General features: G+C 45.4%; 1 protein-coding gene across 15 annotated transcripts in view; it reads right to left on the reverse strand.

Moving 5' to 3' along the window:
• Positions 1-24,177, reverse strand: part of NTM (neurotrimin) — a 969,816-nt gene that overhangs the window by 413,623 nt on the left and 532,016 nt on the right. For 13 of the 15 annotated variants that reach the window (XM_012495988.2, XM_012495986.2, XM_030829620.1 and 10 more), the window contains one exon: positions 14,422-14,506. In XM_012495988.2, the coding sequence (XP_012351442.1) occupies positions 14,422-14,506 (85 nt within the window). Of the gene's footprint in view, positions 1-14,421; positions 14,507-16,103; positions 18,200-24,177 lie in introns of those variants that run through there. The other 2 variants (XM_030829623.1, XM_030829617.1) reach the window with 2 other exon arrangements.

Below are 24,177 nucleotides of genomic sequence, written 5' to 3' on the forward strand. Positions count from 1 at the left end.
CTAATCCATACAAGTTGCAAACCTTATCTCCTTCACTAAACATCACTCTGTAAGAGAGGAACTTAGCACCTAGAACAGTTCCTGGCTCATAGGAGATGTACAGTAGGCACTACTGAAGCAACACAGCAAAACACATCCATCTATTCTCCAAGGATACACTAAGCGCCTATTATGTGCCAAGCCCTGTTCAGCATACCAAAGCAACAACAAAAATAAGACAAGATCCCTGACCCCTGAATTACAAAAGGTGGAATCAAGCCACCCGACTCTTGCCCCCTGTCTCTGCATTGCCTCCATTCCTTGTACGTCTCCTACCCAAAACTCTGGCTCAGCCTCTTCCCCTTTCCACAGTTTCCTTTCTCCTTTATCCAAATCCATACACGATTTCTCCACCACCTGGTTTCTCTTCAAAGCTTGGAACTCTGGCTGGGTGTGGTGGCTCACATCTATCTGTAATCCCAGCACCTTGGCAGGCCAAGGCAGGCAGATCGCTTGATCCCAGGAGTTTGAGACCTCCTCAGCAACATGGTGAAACCCTGTCTCTCAAAAAAATACAAAAATTAGCTGGGCAATGGTGGCATGTACCTGTGGTCTCAGCTATTTGGGAGGCTGAGGTGGGAAGGTAACCCGAGCCCAGGGAGATTGAGGCTGCAGTGAGCTGAGACTGCATCACTGCACTCCAGCCTGGATGACAGAGCAAGACCCTGTTAAAAAAAAAAAAAAAAAAGGAACTCTAATAGTGGTTTTCTCTTCTTTCTCTTTAACATTTTTGAGAACAAGCCTACAAATCATCCTATCTATCTCTTTAGTGTGTGTCAATTAAAACACTGGATGTTAGAATATCTCTGGCATAAAAGGTTATACTAAATAAGTGACCTCCAGCCATTAATGAGTAATTTATCATCTAAGGGGTATTTTCACCAATTATAGCATGTCTTGAGTTATGTCCATTATGGATATGTGCTCATTTGCCTCAAGGTAAAACTTTTCCTTGTCACTGGTTTTCACATTCCTGTAGAATAAAGCAGACATGTTACTTGGACCACAGATGTAAACAGTCAAGCTAATGAAAATCAAACATTTGAGACTTCCATTTGAAAAGGCCACGGTTCTCACTTTCAGACACATGCAAAAATCACCAAAAGTCTTGCCAAGAAATTGTAATAAGTGCTTAGGTCTGGATTCGGAAACTACATCTGTATATGTCTATGCAGCTGAAATCAGAAAATATAAATCATAATGGTTGAGTATTGACTTAGATAGGATAATGCTAGCTATTGTAACAAATCATCTCTGAACTCTCAGAAGCATGAATACAAGTTTGTTTTTCCTTTAGGTAATAATTTAACAAGGTTCCTGGCCAGCTGGTGGGTGGGGGTGTGAGAGCCCTGCTCTGTGCTGTCATTCAAGAATTTGGCCGATGGAGCTCTGCCAAACAGGACACAGGTTTCCAAGGTAATTTTGGACATCAACATCCAGATGGTCTAAGGAGAAAGAACATAAAGAATTTCACAGGGGATGTTTTTCTGGGCCAACCTACACAGAGCTTCGGCTCACATTCCTTTGGGTAGAGCTGTCACATGGTCACCTCTAAATTCGAAAGAGGCTGGGAAAGGCAGCCGAGTTTGTGTTCAGGGGGAAAATAAACTTACGTATGATTTGAGCAGCTAGTAATCTCTTCCTCAAAACTAAAGAACGAAACAGAGCAGTACTCTCACTTCACAGAGTGAACCTGAGGCCTGGGAATGCTCATTTTCTTAGCAGCCCCACATGATGCATTGGGACAGAGCCAGGACTAAAAGCCAGGTCACCTTGGCCAGAGACCACAAGTCACATGCCAAAAACAATGAACTGCACTGATAACTTTTCAAAAGCCACCCCACCACCAGATGTCTGTGTAACTGTAGAGTGTGCACCAGTGTCAGCCACGGCCCCCAGCTCTGCACCCTGCACTGTGCATTTCCACACATAGCTCCAGGGTCACGAGAGGCACACCCTGCCCTCTGCCCACCACGGGCCCACTGCAGGCCAGGTCCTTCCGCAGCTATGTAAGGCTAACACCAAGTATATGCAGAGTGCCAAGCACTGCTCTGAGTACTTCACGCTTCACACTGGCCCGGAACCCCTATTATTAATCCCTTCAAATGATGATAAACTGAGGCACAGCAAGGCGAATCCATGTGCCAAAGGTCATATACCCAGTGGCTGAGCCAGAATTTGAAACTGGGGATGGGAGGAGGGTCTGTCTCCAGACCCTGCACTTGATCGTTAGCCTCTAGAGCTCTAAGGTACAATTCTCTTAATAGAGAAAGGTTAACGTGAAAGGTTGAGCATTGACTGATGTGTGAAACTTCAGGCTCACACCCTGATTTCTAGCTGCCATTTCACTTCCTTCCCTTCCCCCAAAGTTTGTAGGCCTTGAGCAGAATAATCCTTATTCTCCAGTGTTTATTAGATTTTCCATAAAACCCCTTGTGAAAGTGGATTGTTTAAAAGCCCTTGAGATTGCACATGTGTAGATTTTATGAAGTGTGTCACATTGCCTGACAATTTCCTCCTCAATGTCTCGTTCCACTCTCTGACCTAGAAAACAAACACGCCAGCTCACGCACACCCTATCTGAACTCTGTTTAATAACACCCAATCCCATGCCAGTACAGAGACAGACCTGAGTTTCCTCTTTCTAGTAAAAGATAAATAATTTCACTATTAATAGCTTACTATGATTCCTAACAAACGTTTCATTCGCTCAACAAATATCCTGTAATAGATCCCATGTCCCAGGCAGTAATGTAATCACTATAAATGAGAGTAATAAACTCAGCAGCTTGGTGGACCCTGCATTTCAGGGGGAGTAGCAATAAATAAGAAATAAATAAATAACAGACTTCTCTAGGTGTTACAGGCTGTGAAGAAAGTTAAAGCTAGGTAGAGGGATAGAAAGATGGGGTCTGAGGACATGGCTATTTCAAACAGGATGGTCTGCAAAGCCTTTTTTTTAAAACGGGGTATTGGAGTAGATGCATGAATTCAACGAAGGTCTAGGCACGTAAGTTTATAGCTGATCCTGAGAAAGGAAAGAACATTTCTTAAGTCAAGAACAGTCTTAGTAAGTTCCAGGAAGAGCAGAGAAGTTCAGCGTTCTGCATTCACACGAGTGAGGCAGCAGTGACGTGGGGAGTGGTATGAGGCTTAGACAGGCACCAGGTGATTAAAAAGCCTCTACGCCATCGAGGTGTTTGCATTTCATTCTAAGTTTAGCCAGAAGCCACTGTAGGTTTTGAACAGAGTCAGGTAATTCTTGTGAAATGGTAGCTGGGGTTGCTAGGCAGATAATAAACTCCAGGGGAACAGGAGCAGAAACAGGGAGACCAGACAAAATGCCACCAGAATAGCCGAGGAGAGACGGTGGTGGCTTTGCCCAAGGAGGTAGTGCTTGAGATGGTAAAAAGTGGTCTGATTCAGGATAACTCTTAAAAGAAAAGACAAACAGAATTTAGCGATGAATTAGATGAAGCACAGGAGAGAATGAAAAAAATAAGATGTACTAGGTTTGCAATTCCTAAGATCAGAAAGACTGAGGGAAGGGCAGGATGGAGTAGCTGGCCGTGGTCCAATGGGCTTGTGTCAAAGGTACTGGCTGGGAGGACCCAGTTTGAATGTCAACAATAAAAGGCTCTGTAGATGAGCAGCAGGATGTGCGTGCGGTCTGGAGGTCCAGAGTGAAGAAGCGTGGTCAGAACTGATGGCAGATGACTACGGCAAGGAAGGGGCAGAGGGCAACAGAGCCAGGTGGCATTTGCGCCACTCTAACGGGACATGTCGAGAAAGATGAAAAAGGAATGTCCAGCAGCCATAATGAGTAGCAAGGAGGACGTTTATCGAACTTTCAGGCCTCAGGGTCAGCAAGGTATGGGAGAAAAACAGCCACTTTTGAGGACTCCAGGAGTGGAAATAATCCAGGGAACAGCTGAGTTTCAACTAAAGCAAAAAAGAAAAAAAAAATAATAAGGGGGGAACATTCAAAGTAGAGACTGGAAATGTAAAAATGTTGCTGGTGACAGATCATTAAGTCCAGAGAGTAAAAAGTTTTGGAGGATGAGGAAGAGGTTTGTAACTGGGTTAGGCTGTTGGATGTTGGGATATGAATCTAGAAAATGATGCATGGCCCTGAGGTTGAGGGTCTGTGACTTCTGAGGTGGTTGAGATAACTGAGAAGATACAATAGGGTTTCTGCTGATGGCCTCTGAGGAATGAAAGGGCAAGCATTTCCACCCTGATTGGCTTCTTTAGGATTTGTAATGGAGAGGCCGGACTCACGACTGAGACCCAGAAGCATTCTGGACTCTGGCACTTCCTCTGTGGACTACAGTGGCTCGTGTCATAGTTGGGAACTGGGTGATCTAACCAGGCCTATCTGTGGTCCTTTGCATGATTGTTACTATTACTTAACAAAATTATTTCTTTAATATGCAAATGTTCCAGTGTCCTACTGCTGTCATAATGCAGTACCAAAACTGGGGGGCTGAAAACAGTGGAAATGTGTTGTCTCACAGTTCTGGAGGCCAGAAGTCTGAAATCATGGTGATCATCGTGTTGGCAGGGCTATCCTCCCTTTGAAACTTGTAGGGAAGTTTCCCTCCTTGCCTCGTCCTAATTCCTGGCTGCTTGCTGGCAATCTGTGGCATTTCTTGGCTTGCAGGTGCATCACTACAGCCTCTGCCTTTGTTGTCACTCCCTGCGTGTCTTCTGTGTCTCCACATAGGCATCTTTTTACCAGAACACCAGTTACATTGGTTTAGAGGCACACTCTAGTATGACCTCACCTTAGCTAATTATATCTGCAGCAACCATATTTACAAATAAAGTCACACTGTAAGCTACTGGAGGTTAGGACATCAATATAATTTTTTAATGGTGGGGAGATGGGACAAAACTCAACCCATAACACCACAGCATTGCTATTTCCAGCTTTTCTGTATAAAAACTGCACTAAATTAAAAATAATTCGCATGCGTTCTTTTTCTTACTTATAGCTTCTGATGGGTTAGAGTTCGGGATTGAGCCCTCCTGACAGGTAAATTTGTCCAAAGATGATTATTCTGAATGTGAGAGCATTTTTTCACTCATCCGGCACATTAGAGGCCGTTTGAAAGCCGGAGAAGATTAAAAAACTATTTTCACACAGATACATCTTCCTTTGACTCCATGAACCCAACAAAGCTTGTTTGAAGGTCGATTTTAGTTTTTTTAATTTTCCATCAGTCTATTGGTTGATGCTGTTTTCATTAAAAATTCTATTATTTTCAGAAATCCATCAGCAAGATTGTAAGATTAGTTCATATGTTCATTTTATAAGACAAATCTAACCCCCCAAAAGCTTTCTAAGCCAAAACATTTCACACTGATAAGACAGCAAGTTGCCCAAATACACCCAAATAAAACCAAAGAATTCAACAATGTGAATAAATGAGATTTAAGAAAAACAAATCATGAAAGATCAAGACTGCTATGCATAGTTCACTACGTTTAAACTAATTTAAGCCCTTTGACATTGGGTTGAAATGGACAGGACTCTTCCTGTGATCCCAGCAGTGAATACTGAGATCAGTTTCTAACGCCAGATGCACTGGTGTTGCTCTAGACCTGACCAAAAGTTAAATTCCCAAACGCAAAGAAGCCTCCTTCTCTATTTTCACCATCACCACTCAAGCCCTGAGCCTGCCTCCCAACGATCAGCAGATATGAATGAAGAGAAGATTTACAGTTAGAGAACATTAAAGCTGCGGGAGTCTTAAACTGCCCCTTCCTCAACACACGTTATCCCAGACCCTGTTTTTTACCATTTGACTCCAGTGGAATTATCATGGAAAAATCATTTCTCCGAGGAAAAAGGGTCTGGCAATCTGAAATCTATGCATGAATTCACAGATAACCTGCTCCACAGAACCTTCTGGATGAATTTTTCTGGTGGGAAATGCATCTTCAGAGCCATGAACTGTCACAACTTGCTATGCAACAATCTTTTTAAGAAAAACAAAGAAATATCTTTCTTCTGGTTCTCACTCCCTCTCAGAAATCAAACATCTCAAGAAATGATTTGAAACTGAAGAATCTCTAAACAGATGTGTAGGAGAGGCACCACAAAAAAACTCACAATGATAGGTGGAGAAAGGGGGATTTGTCCACCTATAATTGGATCTTTCAGAAACAAGACACGGTGTATCTGCCAAAGTGTTTAAACTACAATAGTTTATAATGAAAATTGGTATATGTGTGTATATTATATACACATATATGCACACATGCGTATGTACATACATATATATTCATATATAGAGAAAGAAAGTTATAACTATATACTATGTTTTGTGTGTGTTATCTCATTTGTAACCTAAAACAACACTTTAAGATGGGTAATAATGGTCCTCTTTAAATGCAGGGTGGAGAGATTACAAATTTTGTTTGCAATCAAACAAACTGCCTGAGCCAGAGTTTGTAGATTCCTGTCTCCCACTCTATCTTCTTTCTAGCCTATCACTCCTGGTACCTATGAGTCAGTAAGGTCTTGTGTGTTGGAGATGTTTGTCTCCAATGATTGTACTCCTAGTAAACTTCCCCGTTGCTTCCTTCTCTCTTCAGCTCACACATACAATTTGAAATTGCATCCTAAACCCAATAAGTCCTTGGTTTCCTAAAAATATTTGACAATCTATAATGATGTTGGTAGTATTGCTTATTATTTATTTAGTATTAGTTATCTATTACACAGTGGGAACCCATCCACTTACTCCTGAGGAAGCAAAATGACCTCAAATATCACAAGGATAATGTTCTATTTTACTCATCAGTGGAGACTTTCAACCTAAGAGAACAAATATGCCATTACCATTAATTATCTTTTTTTACAAGATTCCCCAGGAGAGATGCCTATTACTAGTTTAAACAAAAAAAAGAGAAAAAGGAAACGTTTTGGAGCTGGTCCCTCCTGTTCCCCTGGTGCTATGGCATCCAGAGCCACTGACTGGCCTGTAGAATCCTCCTAGAATTGGTGTCTGCCTTGATTGGTTCAATATCGCATTCCAGAGAAGTACGTGGAAATGTTCGTGGTATTATTAACTCCTGGTGAGAAAGTCCAAGATTGCTGACACCTAAAGCCAAAGATCAGTGGAAGAACCTGGAATAAGAGTCTTCCTCTGAACAAACTATGGAAAGTGTAGGGTTATGTGAGTAGAAGGGACCTGTAGAGGTCAGCTGGGTCCCTGTGTCTCCACGCCATGGACGACACAAAACCTTAAACACTCCCAGGCCCTGTTCCTCGTGCTTCAGGAGAGGGGATTCCCGTGCACCACGACAAGGACAGACAACCAAACTCATCGCCTTCTTGGCAATGAAGAATAGAAGGGACAGAAGGAGACCAGCACTACGGAACAGAGGGGGATTGCCTAGGAGTCAGACACCACCCATCCTGAGTCCCAGGCTCAGCACCCACCTGAGTATGTGAGCTGGGAAAATACCTTCACTGTGCCTCTCAGCGCTTTGGTTTCCTGCTCTGTAAAATCAGAGTAATCATTGTGTCCACTTGATGGGGGATCTGTGCGGATTAAATGAGGTTCTTCTGGTAAACTGCTCAGCACAGGACCTGACCCACGGCAAACAGCTGTCCCACGTGGAACGAGAGTCAACGCATAAGAATGCAAGGTGTGGTACAGACTAAACCAGCAGTCAGGAGAGAATATGCTGATAAATGTCAGCTAAATGCATTGAAAGCATTCATGGTCAGGAGGATGCTTTTGCACTTAGTAGGAAAACATGGCCTTTCCTTCAGCATGCGTAGCCCCAAGTGAGAGCTCACAGCCTGGGGATGGAGAGTGTACTGGCTGCCGGCCCCCACACCCTTCTGGAAGGCATCCTTGTGCAAGACTGTTTATCACTACTTCCACTATCTGTAAAACCAGCTGGTTGACCTCCCAGCTCTCTGCAATCCTTTCAAATTCAAGAATGCTATGCATTTAAAAGAGGGAGAAAGGAGACATTTTTCTGCAAAGCACTTATGGTTTAGATGAGGGGTGTTACAGAACTGAGCTGGCCTCCTGTAGCCTCCTCTGGCTTTCAGTGACAACTGGCATACTCCTACTCCTTCTGCCCTATGCTTGGTTGAGTTTTTAGTTTTCCCATTTTAGTTTTTGGCTCCTCGGCAGCTGAATGTGCTTCCAGGAGCCTTCCTCCTTGGTCCCATCTGTCCCTGCTCCTCAGAGCCACAGGACACCAGCTGGATGCCCGGCAAGCCCAGAGGTGAGTGCCCAGTGGCCGGTCCTGAGAGGGGGCAGGGCAGTGGGAGCAGCACAGGCCTCCTGAATAGCATTGCTATTCTGAACGGGTGAACTCATAAACAACGGATCAATAGTTATACCACCACAACCACTGCCAGCAGACTCCACAAACAGAGAGAAAGGATGGGCAGAGTGCTTTTCTGTGTCCCTCCTTATCTTGAAAATGCTAATTTCCCTAGGGTTGACTATCACTGCTTCTTCAAAGACTTAAGGACCGGGTGGGGAAGTGACCCAGCAGAAGGAAGGCAAGTGTCGTGGGTGCAAATATGAAATAATGGACAACCAACACACCCCATCTGTGGCCTGGACAGACAGACACAAGTTCAATGACTTCTATGTATTTGTAACCTGTCTCCAGCACCTCCACAGGAGCAGCCTCACACAGCTGCCCAGTCAGAAATGACACTGAGGAAGTAACATGCCCAAGGCAAGGACAACACAAGACAGTCCAGGAAAAAGGACACAGACTCCAAGGAGAAGAAGACGTGATCTCAGGCCTTCATTCCTGCAGTCATTCATGCAACAAATTTATTGAACACTTTCTATCTGCCAGACACTGCTTATACACTGCTAACAAGAAAGAGCATATCTCTTCTCAAGGAATTTACAGTCCCTTTGGGGAAGACAAACCATACACAGATTACCAAACAATGAATGGGATAACTTCCGATGGAGATGATTGTTCTGAAGAAAAAGTCCAGGATGATATGCCAGGGTTAAGACTGGTGGTAGTGGTAGAGGATTAGTTTGATTTGGTATCAGGAAAGGCATCAGGGAGGGAATTCTGTGTGAGCTTAGGCCAAAATGATAAGAAACAGCTGTCCATGGGAAGATCCAGGTAGGGGTATTCCCAGCAGGGGGGACCACAAGAGGAAACGCTTTGCAGCTGGAATAAGCTGTGTTTATGGGTGTCCACAACAGAGTGAGTGAAGGGAAAGGCAGGACGAGAGTCCTTCGGATTTTCTTGGCAAATTCCACAGGCCAAGCCATGTGCTGCGGATTAGGAGGCAAGCCTGGAGGAGGCCTAGTTCTGCCCTCAAGAGGTTGTGGAGTAGCTGGAGGGACTACCAGAGAATCCATCTGCTTATCAAATGAAATTCCAAGCACTTGACATGACATGAGCAAAGTGCCACAGCTTCCTTCTTCTGGAGGGTGACTCCCTGGGTCCTCTCAAGTATCAAAACCACATTTAGTCTGTGTGATTCCATGGAGTTCCATGTCAAAACTCAACCTAAATTGCAAACATTTCTCAGACCTTCAATTCCTAACTCACCCTGGAAAAATAACATCATCCCATTGCTAAGCCTATGGGCTAGAGGCACGACAGAATGCAGAGTTCAGCCTCTGATGCCCACCTACCAAGTGATCCCCAGGAAAGAATGCACTTTCCTAGCTGCTGCCTTAAGTGGGGAATCTCTGAAATGTGGATAGCATTCATTGAAACTGCCAGTGACAGGTGTGTTGATGCTTAGTGAAGGTCTCTAAGTGAATGACACCCATGCAGTTGGGCATCTGGGGCTTTCTGATTCCTCACTGATGTCTGCTCACTTCCACCCAGGAGCTAGGAGCTAGTGCAGTCCTGCCAACCCACAGAAAGCCTTCACTCCAACAGAGGGGCTCTGCTCCAGCCATGAACAGAGTGATCGCCCACGTTTTCATGGTGCACTCTGCCTCACAAGGTCCATGACCTCTTTGTCCACAGCCAGCTTTTCCAGTTGGACCCAAGCCCCCAAAAGCCAAGTCCAGGCCATATGCCTTTCCACACCCAAACACCCAGCTCAGTGCCTGATATGGTCTGGCTGTGTCCTCATCCAAATCTCATCTTGAATTGTAGTTCCCATAATTTGTATGTGTTGTGGGAGGGACCCAGCGGGAGATAATTGAATCATCGGGGCAGTTTTCCCCATACTGTTCTCGTGATAGTGAATAAGTCTTACAGGATCTGATGATTTCATAAGAGGTTTCCCCTTTCTCTTGGCTTTCATTGTCTCATCTGCCGCCATGTAAAATGTGCCTTTTGCCTTCTGCCATGATTGTGAGGCCTCCCCAGCCATGTGGAACTGTGAGTTCATTAAATCTCTTTTTCTCTGTAAATCACCCAGTCTTGGATATGTCTTTACCAGCACTGTGAAAACGGACTAATACAGTCCCCTTCTTGAAAGAACCACTCAATACATTTTTGATTGACCATAGTTGAAATTTAAAATAAAATTATGATAGAGAAATGTGGTAAGGAGATAAATTGAATATAGCTGGGGGATATCGTTGTTTGGCTTTCATTCATTTTGTTTGAGTAAGCATCTGCCAGCACAGTGCTCATGCCATCACAAGGCATGATTCTCGCTTTCCAAGGGTGCTCTGCAGCCCAAGGTAAGAAAGAAGACAGAGAGATAACATTGGAAAACAGGGTCTAAGCCAAAATGAATAGGGCAGACATTAAGTGCCACAGAGGAATGAGAGGAACACGAATTCAAAGGGTCCTGAACAGTCCTGGGAAGCCTGGTGTACAAAGTCAAGGAGTGGAGTCCTGACCAGCATACCGGTCTGCCACTGGCTGCTTATGTGATTTCAGGTAAATTCCCCCTCTCTGGGCCTTAACGGGGAATAATTAAGTCTATTTCAGAGAGTTGTGAGGATTAAATGTTACTGTTTCCATAAAATGTTCATACAGTAACAGACCAATGATAGTACTATGTATCTTATTAACATGATTATTACCAGTGCTTCATAGCCTGGCTTCAAAGCTTCCTAGCTGTGCCACCTTCGTCAAAGGATGTAAACTCTCCACACCTCAGTTTCCTCATCTGTAAAATAGGGATAACAATAACTCCTACACCATAGGGCTGTTATTAAAGTATTAATGTTATGAGGCTGAATGATAGCTTAGATATTATTAAGACACTTAGATACTCCCTAACACACAGTGAGCACTCAATAACCATTGGCTAATAGTATTATTACTGCAGATTCTGTTTTACCTTACCCTTTTAAGAAATATGCCTACAGAATGTCAGCAGGAGGGCAGAGAGTGGGAGATTGCAAATTGTAATTCTTTTCAGGCTGTCAATGCTATGCTAATTGAAACATTTCCCAATACCTCCACAAGGATTGTTAGAGCTACTTGGATAAGATAAAACATTTTTTAAAAGTTTCCTCACATTAGAATCTTCTGCTGAGCAATTATTCTTTAGGGACTGCAAAAGATCCTCAAAATATGATGTTGGTGAGAACAAAGCAGAATAAAATGAAATTAGAGCAAAAAGTCCTCTGCTGGTTATGAAGAAAACTACATGTATCACCATCATCACCCAATCACCCATAGGAAGATGGATATGGCGCCCTCCAGGCCAGAGCACTGGTGCTCTGGTCTCCCCAGTTGTGGTTCCTTACAGCTTGGTCACATGATTAGCCAAAAAAAAAGAAAAAAAACAAACGGAAGAAGAGAGAACGATAGATGGAAGGAAGGAAGGAGGGGATCCTCTGTCCCGCTACACACACACAATACAAAGCAAAAAGAAAATAACTCAGAACTCTGAACTACTAGATTGTTGCAACCTGCAGTCAGGTTACATGAAAATGCAGCAATTTTTATGCAAACAGAATACATTCTGAAATTCCTACTTGCCTCTGTGTACACAGAACAAGAAAATGCAGGACCTATGTTTGAGAGTTCAGGGGCTTCCACCCCACCAAAGTCCATCCCAGCAGGGCAGCCCTTCCTTGTTCTAGCGCATCAGAGTCTGAGAAGGCTGACAATCATGAGAGGCCTGAGCATCCTCCATACTGGTTGCTTGTTACACCTGCTGCCTGATTCATATCCTAAGTCAGGTCTACGGTCAAGGGCTGGTGTCGCTCAGACCCTAGCTCATCTAATCCCTGCCCTGTAGTGCTCCATCCACTGTGAGGGCCTTTCTCCTTCGTGTCAGGAAGACATTCAGCCCCTGAGGCTGGCACAGAATGGCAGGAGATGTTCCAGAAGGAACTTGGCTGGGTAGGGGCCAATTCAAGGGTCTAGAAAGGAAGCTCCACCATGTTGCCATCTCCATCCATACCCAAATGATACCAGTGGGTTGAGAACACATGTGAAAATGCAAACAAACATTAGTGCTGAAAGAGAGAGGGGGACCCGCAGAATGAGAAAAAAGAACCACGAAAGGGAAGACAAAGAAAGATAAGTCAGCCAGTACATGATAATGCGATTTCAAAAGAGGCTCCTCCTAACCCAGGCCTGTCCTGTGATTCAGCCTCTGCTGAACGCAGCCACCCTCTGGACAAGCCTGATTTTGATAAGCCTTGAAGACTACCTTCTGGAGACCAGATCCTGGCCTGGTCTCTGTCTGCCAGGACCCACTTCCTGTTTATTTATCTTCAAATCTCTACAGAGCTACCTTACACATTTTCCCTGAAAAAAAAAAAAAATCCCATTTATATCTAAAGTGTTCCCCATATGAGAATGTCTCTGTCCCTGGGAGGCCCTCCTTGCAGGCAAGGACTAGGGACGAAGGGGGCATCCAGAGAACATTAAATTTCCTTGATTATTACTGCTTTAGACATTCATTTTTGGTTTTTTATTTAAGTAGTCTGAAATCACTGCATATTTGTAACTCCCCTGAAATCCATTTTTAAAGCAGATACACAATCATTTCAGAGTGGGGGAAGGAAGTTGCTTTATTTTTACTTAGAAGAGTGGAAGAGGTGGGTCTCATGAGCCAACAAATAACTATGAGTTCACCAGAGCCATGAGGATAAGCTCTCCCTAGACAAAGGATCACTGGATGCTTGCAGCCCCGCATGGGTCCCTAAATTACACACTTCCTTTGGCAATGTCCTGATAACTCAGCTCTGTATTGCCATTGCCTCCTCTTCACCATTTTCTGTCCTATAGATATGGCCTTAAGTACACAGTCCAAAACAACCCAATCCTAGAAGAAGTCATCAGAGGGGCAAAACAGTAGACACCGGCACCAGGGTTATCTTTCCAGAAATCTTCATGTGCAAAGGACAAGAATATTGCCATGTTGCCTTGTGGTTAGTTCTGTTGCTTAGTTTGGAAAACTTTATTTAAGAGGGCAGACTAAATCAAGGAGAGGCAGGGAAATCGTTCCCATGAACCTTCTTAACTTCCACCTCATGCTTATTCTCTTATAAAATTCCAGAGAATGAAATTTCCCATTGCAATCATTAAGTGTTTTGCCCTCATATGAGAGGTGTGGTTTATCAACACTGGAAATTGAGTTAGTGTTTCTGCAGGCAAGGTAATCAGGGAGATAGAATCATTCTACCTTACACAAAGCATAACCAAGATTCTTCTTCTCCTCCTCCCCCAGTGCCTGTAAGCCTTAACCCCAGGAGCCAATCAGGACCCAACCCAACACTGAAACCTCATTTCTCTTCAGTAGACGAGTTTTGCACGTACTCTTTTGGTGGAGAGCAGGAACAGAATACAGTTCACTCCAGTAAATGCCATTTTCCACGGACAAATCAGACTCCATGACTTGGGCCTCAGAAAGCCACGTTCAGACAGGAGAAAGCATCTCTGTCTGCCCACCAGCTCACGGCATGAAGGCACCCCAGGAAAGCTCGGGCACAGTCAGGCCCAGGGCGAAACAGTGGCTCTCCCAGAGTGCAGGAGCCAGGGCTGGCAAAGCCCCATGGCATGGGCGAGTGGGGGCATTCACTCCAAGGCAGACCCCTCCTTTGGGACTCATTAACTTCAGAGAAGACTGCTCACGGGGAGCCCCTCCAAGCCCCCTGTCACCACGGCCACCAGGCTCAGGCACAGACAGTGCCAGGGACAAGTCCCTCAATCTCAGCGACCACCTGGTCCAGCCACCCCTCACCCTTAACAAGTGCCTGAGCCGCAGAGGCCAGTTTTTGGGAACAAGCTCACCGCCAGAACCTCTGAGCCTTTCCCTATGACTGCCACATTCCCGGGCAGAGCCCCCAGCGCAGCCATAAATTGTGCAGCCCAGGGAACCAGCGACCTCTCCGCCAACCCAGGCACGCCTCAGTGCACACACCTGCACCCCTGCCCTTTACCCTCACCCCACACAAATCATCAATTCGTAGAATAATGTCAGCTCCCTACCTGAGGGTGGCGCTCTCCCCCTGCCGGACCGTCACGTTGTCCATAGCTTTGGGGAAGGTGGCATCTCCGCTGCGCACGGGCACTCCTGTGGGTACAAGGAACAGCAGCCTGAGAGACACGACCACGAGGCACTTCCAGGGCAGGAACAGGTACCCACAGACCCCCATCCTCGACAGCCACAACTTCCCAGAACTCCGGCAGCCGCACGGCACACGCCCCCCGGGCGAGCACAGGAAGTGGGTGGGGTGCGGTGCGGAGCGAGCGCGGGGACTGAGCGGTGAACTAGCGGCGACCGGGAGGCGCGAGGAGGAGAAAAGCGCGCAGACTCCTCCAAGTCTAATATTCCTCCCCCAAATCCAGCCTCGGCTTGCCAGCCTCGGAAAACCAGTTCCACGGAGGACGGCCAAAGGGGGCTCCCTCCTCGCTGCTTCGGCCGGGAAGGCGGCCGAGGAGGGGGGAGCGCGAGGCAGGTGAAAGGTGTGGGCGCGTCTCAGGAGCCGCTTCTTCCCAGTGGCAGTTCAGACATGGCACTTTGGAGAGGAGTGAGCACTTTGGTACCGGAAGGGGACGGGGTGGGCTTCATCCAGCTACCCAGAGGCGGTCTGCAGTCGCTCAGTTCCAACAGGGGAAATCCAACACTTTGTAAGTTTCGGAGACGGGCTCGCCACCGGAAAACAATCGGAAACAATAGCAGATGGGAAGTGGAGCTCGCAGGAGGCGCAGGGGTGGCGCGCGGAGGAGACGGCCGCGCGGGCTTCGTGCAATCCCCGGACCCGGGATCCTGCGGCAGCCGCCTCGGTCAACTTCCCCAGAGCCCAAATGCGCGCTGCAGCCGCCGCTATCCGGCGGGGCTCGGCGGGGCAGGGGCTGCGGCGGTGGCCGAGGAAGGAGCGGCCGGGCGGCGGGAGCGGACCGCGGCGGCCCCCTAGCTCGCTAGCTCGCTGGGGAAGGCGCGGCGCAGCCGGCACCGGAGCCGCGCGGACGCCAAGCTCAGCGGCCGCCCCCGGCCTCCGCGCCGCCTTCCTCCCGGGAGCAGCCCCGACGCGCGCGGGCCCCGACCGCCGGGGTTGTCATGGCAGCCGCTCCATCCCTGACCGCCACTTTCTCCCGGTGCCGCCTCGGAGCGAGCGGGCGGGCGGGCTGGCGGCGCGGATTGCGCTCTCATCCCGGCGGGCGGGCGCGGGGCGCCGGGCGCGGGCGCCCACCTTAACCCCCGCCGCGCCGGGCCCAGGCTGTGCACCAGCCCAGCCCAGCCCAGCCCAGGCCAGGAGTTTAACCATTTACGCGCTTCCAAATTAGGAAAAAAGACAAAGTCACCATGCAGCTTTAATCAGCCCCAGACTTGAGACATCTTAATAAGGGTCACAAACTAATTAACTGGGAAAGGAACACCCTGCAGCATGCATACATGCACCTGTAAAATGATCAGATTAATCCCATTAGCATTCAGAGTAAACTCAGAGTGTTGGGAGGATGTTTTAGAAGAACCTCATAGTTATTCAGTAGTACAGCACCCGCCCAGCAGCCCCCCACAAAGCTGCTCAAAACCCCAGAGACTCAACACTACCATTCTAGAGATCTGCCATGTATAAAACAAATCCAAAATCACAGAAGCCTCTTAGTGTGCGAAACTGGAAAAATCACATCATCAAAATGTTGGTCAAGTTCAGACACCCACTTACATTCTTTATTCTTGTTTTGTCGCCATTAAAAGATGCTGGGCCTGCAAAAGTGCTCACTTGGGTGGATGAGTGTGAGCCACTTGCTGTATTTATACAGCAGACTCCCAGGTTTCCTGGGCCTCACACTCTCGCACAGCTGATTTCATCTTTAAGAGGTGTGTTTCTCAAATTCTTGAAACCCAGGGAGAGACTGGATTTGCCTCGGTCCCTGTCACTTCTCCTCTCTGGCTGCTGCTGGTCCTCCTGTGCCTGTATTATTATTTCTCCCTTAACTTCGGCTCTGAGGGAATGGCCTGCATTTCCTTTCCCCGGTTGGGCCTGGTCCTTGTGCAATGGGGAAGCACAGAGCAGCTCGGCAGACACTGTGGTGGTGACATTAATAATGCTCCCTTCTCAGGGATTCCCAGAGCCGGGCTCCAGCCCTGACCCACATTCTCCTTGGGGATAGAGAGGAGGCAACAGTGGCTTTGTTTTTCCCCTAGACGTTCTATCAAACACAACCAGGAAGCTTTTTGTTGTTGTTGTTCACAACTGTTAAATAACAGAAAAATGATCTTCCAAAAAGCCATCTGGCATCAAAGAGACTGAACCATTATAACTGAGTCACATAACCATAAGGGCTTTGGTACAATACTCATCCTGGCAACCTTCAAGCAGTACCAATCACTTACATGTAGATACCACGTTGGAGAGGACACAAACATTTCACCAGTCAAATCTCCCTCACACTAACTGCTTTATAGAGATAGGACAGAAGTAGGCTTTGGAGAAATGGAAACCACTCTCCTGGGTAACAAAGAAAGACTAAGACGCCTTGCCTTTCCGTTATCATAGTTGACTAAGACGTGCTCAGCCAGCAAGAGTGAAGCGACTTTACAGTGAATATCTCAAAATACTTTGCATTAACTCATCATTGGGCCAATTGTTCCCTCCTCTCCTCTGGTGACTTTTCTGATACTAAATTCTCAGGGAAACTCATCTGCTACTTTTGGCCACTGGGGATCATTTGATATATAACACCAAAACTGTCAGTTGTCAACTTATGGCTGCAACAAATGACTTTACTATCAGGAATAAACAATTACATCTGTGGGGAGCAGAAGAGCTTTGTAGTTTTGAAAGGAAAGGAGAAAAATTAACCTATTTTAGCACCAGTGCATTCTTGGAAGTTTCTGTTGTGTCTCCATTTTCCAATGGGCAATTGCGGAAACAGGAAATTGAATAACTTCACCATGTTAAGATACATATGATGATATATTAAAGCTGTGAGATATGTTTGCTGACTTTCAGTCTGCTGAATTTGGGCTTCTTCTCCACAAGCCAAGGGGTCACCTGTAATAATTCATCCATTCATTTCAACCATCCCTCATACTCCTCCCTCAACCCCTCTACTTAAACACATCCTCACTACAACAAGTGGAAACAAATGCTAGTCATGAGGAAAGGAGAGGGGCTCATGCTCAGCTTTGGAGTCATTTCCCCACAGGCCTGAGAATGGCAGGGATGATTCCCTTCATGATAAATGCTAATCCTGGCTCTTGCATCGAATTTTCAGGTAGGTACAAAGGAGCATTAGTTTTTGCATCTAAGGATGTGGATAATGACAACAACAGGCTTTCACGAGGGGCCTACATATATGATTAACTCTACAGGAAAATACTTAGAAATCCATTTAAGATGGAAGATGCTTTATTAATACATTTGCCTGCCATCGCTTCATTAGTATGTCTGGGCAGGAAAATAATTCTTCTTACAGGCTCTTTGAGATGTTTGGTTTCTACCAGTCTGCATGCAGTTGATCTAAGACAATCAAACCACCTTTGTCTCTGCCCGGGAAGGGAGAGCACTAAGCTTAGCAATCCAGCAGTTGCAGCAGAAAACCCAGCCAAGCTCAGGTAACTCACAGGGAGGACAAAGAAAAGGCACTTGCAACCTCATACCTGCTTCGTGGGCGCGGGGATCCAAACTTTATTCAAACGTAGAAGTTTAGAAAGTGGTGAAAGGTCAGAGATGCCCGCATAATTAACAAGACAAAATCCATTTTATTCAAACCGGCTATTGAAGTGGTTTGAAAAGATGAAGATCAAAATCATATGTCAACTCACTTCCCAGCCCTTAATCACTAAATATAACCAACATTTAGTGGCTTATCTTATATCCTGTCTCCTGCTTCATAAAAACTGCTGGATTTATTTTATTTTTCCCAGCATATCCGAGTTAATGAAAAGGGATGACATTCAAAGCAATTTCATTATTTGTGTTCTTTATAGAAACAACTTCCTTTCTTCCTCCTTGAAAGCCGATTCCTAACGAGCCCCCACCTCCACCCTCTTTCCCACCATCTCCGTCTCCTTCTTCCCTTCCTTCTTACGTACACATATACTGTACACATAAATCAACTTGTCACAGCTTGTCTCTGTGCTGACAGCTGTAATTGCTTCAGGTTATAAAAATATCTATAGGACAATGCCTTTCAAGCTCACAAACATGTACACACATACACACTCCCCGAGCAAAAGGAAACAATCATATTCCCTTTAATAATCCTGAGACTGCAAAGGAGGGAGGAGAGAAGAGCCTGCCACGCGGACTCTGGACGGTTGGCAGGCAGGTGAGGGAGCAGTAGATGGAGATTTCAGGCAACCCTGGCATCTGTACACTGAAGCAGGGCTGGAACAGAGAAGAACTCCCAATGAAAGAGAAATTAGCTGTTGTTTTTGTTTTACTCCATGTTACCCAGAGCAAGCTGGGGCCAGCTAAAGAGCTGTCACTATTCCACACACACAAGAGACGAAAAGAGGAGCACTAGCTTAACAAATGCCAGCTCTGCTTCTCCTTGTCTAAAAAGGCTAAAGGCTCCCCTCTCCTGGTGGAGATCTCACATAGGAGTGCAGGCGAGAAGATGGGAAATGCAGGGCAGTTAGAGAGTGGTGTGACATCAAATAGATATTGGAAGATTTAATCAGAAAAGGAGGCGTAAATCTGGATAAAGAGATGCCTCTAGGGCAGTAGGGAAGGGCTGGGAACTGGAAAAATATATGCTATTTTTTGCTTCTCTATGAATACAGGATCAAAATAAAATCGTGGTTCATCTGGGCTATAGTCCAACATGTCAGGATTTCAGCAGAAAGAGCAAAGGGGCAACTTAAAAAGGGGGAAGAGGGCTCCAGGGAGAGAAAAGAGGTCACAAATAGAATTGAGAAGGAGGACATGAAGGAATGGCAAAGGTGAGGCTATCTATGGACTTTAAATCCATAAAACTTTATAAGAGACACATAAAGCAGAGAGATGGTGGGTAGAACAATCAGAGGTAGACAGAAAAGTCAGGGGGAGCAGGATGAACAAGCCAAAATCAAAGTGCCAATGCAGCAAAAGGCAGGTGCCCAAAGGGGACAGCCTGAGAGCCAGGGGTCTTTGGGGCAGAGTCTTCCCTTTTTATCTAAGTTTTGGGTCATAATAAGACCCTGGACTCATAACATCACAGAATGATACATTCAGAAGGGACCTTGGAAGATCTTTAGTATAATCCATTCATTTCTTAAGTGAAGGATTGAGCCCCAGGAAGGAGGAGGAGTTGATCATAGGAGCATAAAGTTTATAAACTGGCCAATCCAGACTAGAATTCAGAACTCCTGACTCCTACACCGGGGTTCTTTCTACTCTGCCTGTCAGATAAGAACAATATTTAAGAGCTAACCACTACAGTAACTCCTGCTGCTGCATCATCTGTGGCCAAGAGAGAGACCTACAGAGGACAGGTTACCATGATTGCCCAGAATCACTTTGGGTATCAAATTATTTGGTTGAACTCAAATTAGTTAACAAACCAGCAAGCAGATTTTGAGTTCCTTGTGCGTACCAGGAACTGTGTTGAGAGGTACAAAAATAAAGACATGCCCCCTGCCCTTGAGTTGCATGTGGTCTAGTGCTGTTGGGTTTGTCAGTGGTTTTACATCTATTAACATTCATGAAAATTAAATGAACTCCACCCTGCACTCCCCCATAAGCCCTTGAGAACTTTCTCATTGCTGAGACAAAAAAGCTGAGGTCTGCCTAGCCTGTGGGAAGTGGTTTGTCTCATTACACTTATCCAGATTCCCAGGCACAATCTTGGTTCTCTAGCTTCATTGGAAGGGGTATTAGGAGGGGTGGGGTGCTGCGAAGGACTTCTAAATATTGGGAAGCCCTTCATCAACTCAACAGGGCCAGTGAAAGCAATGAATGGGAGAGACGTAGGCAAAAGTAACGTGGGTCTCCCCTGCATAAAGTGCACTTCCAGCGGGGGAGACAGACATCCAACAAAGGATTTTATGAAATAGTGGATACAATTGTGATGAATGCTGTCAGGAAAAAAAAAAATGGAAAAGACAAGATAGGAGATTCTCATCCTGTCTGGAAGATCAGGAAACTTTTCCCTAAGGAAATGACATTAACTTGGACTTAACAGTGAGTGGGATGAAGGGATGGGCAAGCATGGGCAGCAATCTCATGGATGGCAGAAGACGGCACCGACGCTACACGACCCAAGACAGAAAGGAGTGTGAGCAGAAACTGCCTTGACAGCCTCAGATGGTGCTCACACAAACTAAGGATGGGCACCTCGGGAGTGCTCTGTGTCTCACTGAAAACCTCTAATGCCATCAACATTGTGTGTTCCTGCAGTCATGGATTCATTCAGTACATATTTATCCAATAAGAAGGACTGTGACCTTGGGTTTTAGACTCAGACCAGAAGTCAAATATTCACCCTCTCCATTACTAGCTGTGGGGCCTTGGGAACATGCCCTAATCTAATCTGTAAAATAGTGGTCCTCATGGTACCTACTGCTCAGTACTGCTGTGAGGATGAAATGAGGGAGTAGCTGCAAAGAGTTTAGCACAGGCCTGGCTGCTCCCAGGCTTCTCACGCTGGGACTGGAAGGAGCTGCCATTGGCTGTGCTTCCTTCATTCTGAGTCAGCCTACAGGTGACATTCATGCAGAGAACCCAGGAGCAGACTGCTGAGTGCAGGCCCTGGGAATGCTCTTAGAGTTCACAGCATAAGGGGGACAGAGCAGGAACGTCATGCTGAGATGTAGTCGGAGAGAGGAAGTAGCACAGCCTCTAGACCACCCACAGCAGGAAGAGCCATGGCCCCCAGCTCCCATCCCACTGTCAGGCCTCTGTTCTCTAGGCCTGTGGGAAACAGCCTGTGCTTGCAAAAGAGGAGGCAGCTTTCTCTTTCAGTAGCAGCCTGGGAAACTTTGAAAGTACAACAGAAAAGTAGCCAATCCACCTGACAAAAAGACAGGACACCTCCATCCCATTATAAAGTGAGCCACAATGTCTGACCTCCTTCCATGAGCCTTTAAGCCCTTCATTGCTCCCGTGTGCCTGATGGCTGAATCCAAAGCTTCTTCGACCATGCAAGGCCCAACACGCTCAGGTCTCCATCTTAAACAAACCACTGGATAAGAACATCTTGGGCCTGCCTCATCTCTCCTAATTTCTACATTCAGGGATTGGCCTTATAACCTCTGTGGAAGAGTTAACCTGCAGACATTCATCTACATGCACACAGATACCAGTTCTAATGTTTCTGAGCCCAGCCAGAGTAGGGAAGTGGCTTCTCAAACAGAAAGAGCCCTAGGAATGGCAGTTTTATCAAGTACAAATTTGGAGTTTAAAACCCTAAGTTCACTGTCAGAGGAACTTGGCTTACTTCTACCCCTTCGCTCCACTCTCCCTAAACAATCACCTAGAACTTTTGTCTCTGTTTGACCTTTTCCCCTCATTTTCTTTAGAGGTTTTATTCCTTGTTCCCCATCCAAAAACAACAGCAGACAAAGTAAATTTTAATGACATAAGAATTTGCATAATAACGTATGGGTCCAACTGTACTTTGTATTGGAGGTGACATTTGTGCAAATATATTTTGTAAACCCAAAGACCTGAGTTCTAGCTTCAACTCGGCCCGTCATTTTGTCACCTTAGATAAGTCACTGCTTGTTTTTGAATTTTTAGCTCCTTTGTCAAAAAAACAAAAAAAAAATCTTCATGATCTGTGTGTCACTGAGAAGGTCTAATGACTAATTCACTCAAATGGGTTAATGCACTTTTGCAGAATTAAAGGAACAATTTCAGAGTACGGTGACAGCTCAGTAAGAGGCTGGGATCCAGGGTCTGGAATTCCAGCCCTAAGTCTGCCCCTTACCAGCTCAATGGAATAGCTCTGCTCTCTTCCTCTTGCCTTCTAAATGAGGAGTTTGGATGAGATGGCTTCCAGAATATTTCCAACTCTAATAGTCTAGGATTATAATGCTTCTCAACACTCTTATCAAATTCACTCATCAATCCTTCCTGCACAGAAATAGCCCTTCTAATATGGCCTTCCATTCTTCCCATTCATCTAGGTAATCACTTCAGAATGTTGAAAACTGTTGTACAAAGTAATTAATGAGCTGCCCTGGATCTGAGGCAAGCGATGGAAGAGTCAAGATGATTAAAAGTCTTCCGATAAAGGGTTTCTTTAAGGAAAAGAAAATCCCACAATGCAACCAGCAACGTTAATCTTCAATAAATATGCTGTTAATATTTAACTGGCATTTATTTAAACTTACAGTAACTGTCCTATTAAATCTAAATTAATTGCCCATTTGGGAATCTTCCCCTAAAGCCTAGCTGGGACATGGCTGTCTAGATACAGTCTATGCTAGGCATACAGCCATAAAGAGAATATTTAAACCCTCCTTCCAGGACTAGACTATTGGAATATCCAGGTTAGAAGAGCTTTAGAGGTCTGTTGGACTGGTTGCACACTGTCTGTCCTTTAACTTTCCGTGGCCCTATTTTTTTTTTCTTCTCTTCCGTAAGGGATTTTTTCTGTGTTTCCTGTATCTACCTCTTTCTGCCTTTTCTTTTTATTTGGATTCTCTCTCCTTTCTGTCAGTGTTTGTTTCTTCTGGACCTCATGGTTTAGACTCATTCTGCTGTGTTTTATCTCAATCTCTCCTGAGTTTCTTAAATAAGCCATTTAGGCATATGTTCATAGCATATTCTGTACACACACGGATACATATACATACATATAATTTTATGTGTCACAAAGAACATTTTATAATAGTAGTTGTATATAAAAGGCTAAGTGCCGTGAAATAATTCCTGAGTCACGCTGCTTTAGAAGGGGCAGCAAGAGTGTAATTGGGTAGAACTGATCTTTGCTATCCCTGAAATCAATCAATATTTTTTATTAGAAATGTGGACCTGGCTGAACTGCTGTGATGTTATTTTGCTGGGATTCTAACCCATTTACATTTCCACACCAAACATATACGGACACACCATACCGGTTTCATCAGATCAGTTGACTACTGAGACGTAGATTTCAGAAAAACACCTAATTAGATGGGTTAGTGTTCAAACTGAGTTAACTTTAAACCAATGCATCAAGGCTGCACAGATTCTGAACTTTCCTTGGGGAAGTGGGAACTGGATGAGACTACAATCATTCGCTCTAAGGTTCTAAACGTTTAGTTCACCAAGTTTGATTTATAAATGTTCACTGTTTGCTTTGCAGGCCCTGGGACAGGAATGGTAGTATGGAGGGGACAAAGCACCAGTGAGGAGCGGGTGAAGTGGTGGGAAGGCACCCACACATTTTAAGAAGATAAACATACTCTCAACTGTTTGTTCGTGGAAGGCTTGAATTTGTACTGCCCTAGAGGTCAAGTTTCTTTGCATTTCTAGCTAAACTAATACCCAAACTATCCACTTCCTTTTTTTCTTCTTTACTTCAATTTACAGCATCTATTTTATTGACTCTGACAAACTTATTGACTCTTACAAAGAAATAATAAAATGCATTTCTGTATGCTTGTGAGTCACTGTGACTTTCACCTTGTTGGTCCACCTGTATGCATTATCATCATGAGTTCAAGGCCTTTCTAAATAAAGTAATTGAGGTTGCCCTTAGGGCATCACAGCCTTGTGCTTCTTTCCCAACCTGTGGTTGACATGGGTGGCACCTCCCAGAAAGAAATGATTTCCCTAAAGCTTTGGTATGCGTTCCTTCACTAGCTTAGCACAAAACTACCAG

Source organism: Nomascus leucogenys, chromosome 15 (genome assembly GCF_006542625.1).
Source record: "Nomascus leucogenys isolate Asia chromosome 15, Asia_NLE_v1, whole genome shotgun sequence".
Lineage (NCBI taxonomy): Eukaryota > Metazoa > Chordata > Mammalia > Primates > Hylobatidae > Nomascus > Nomascus leucogenys.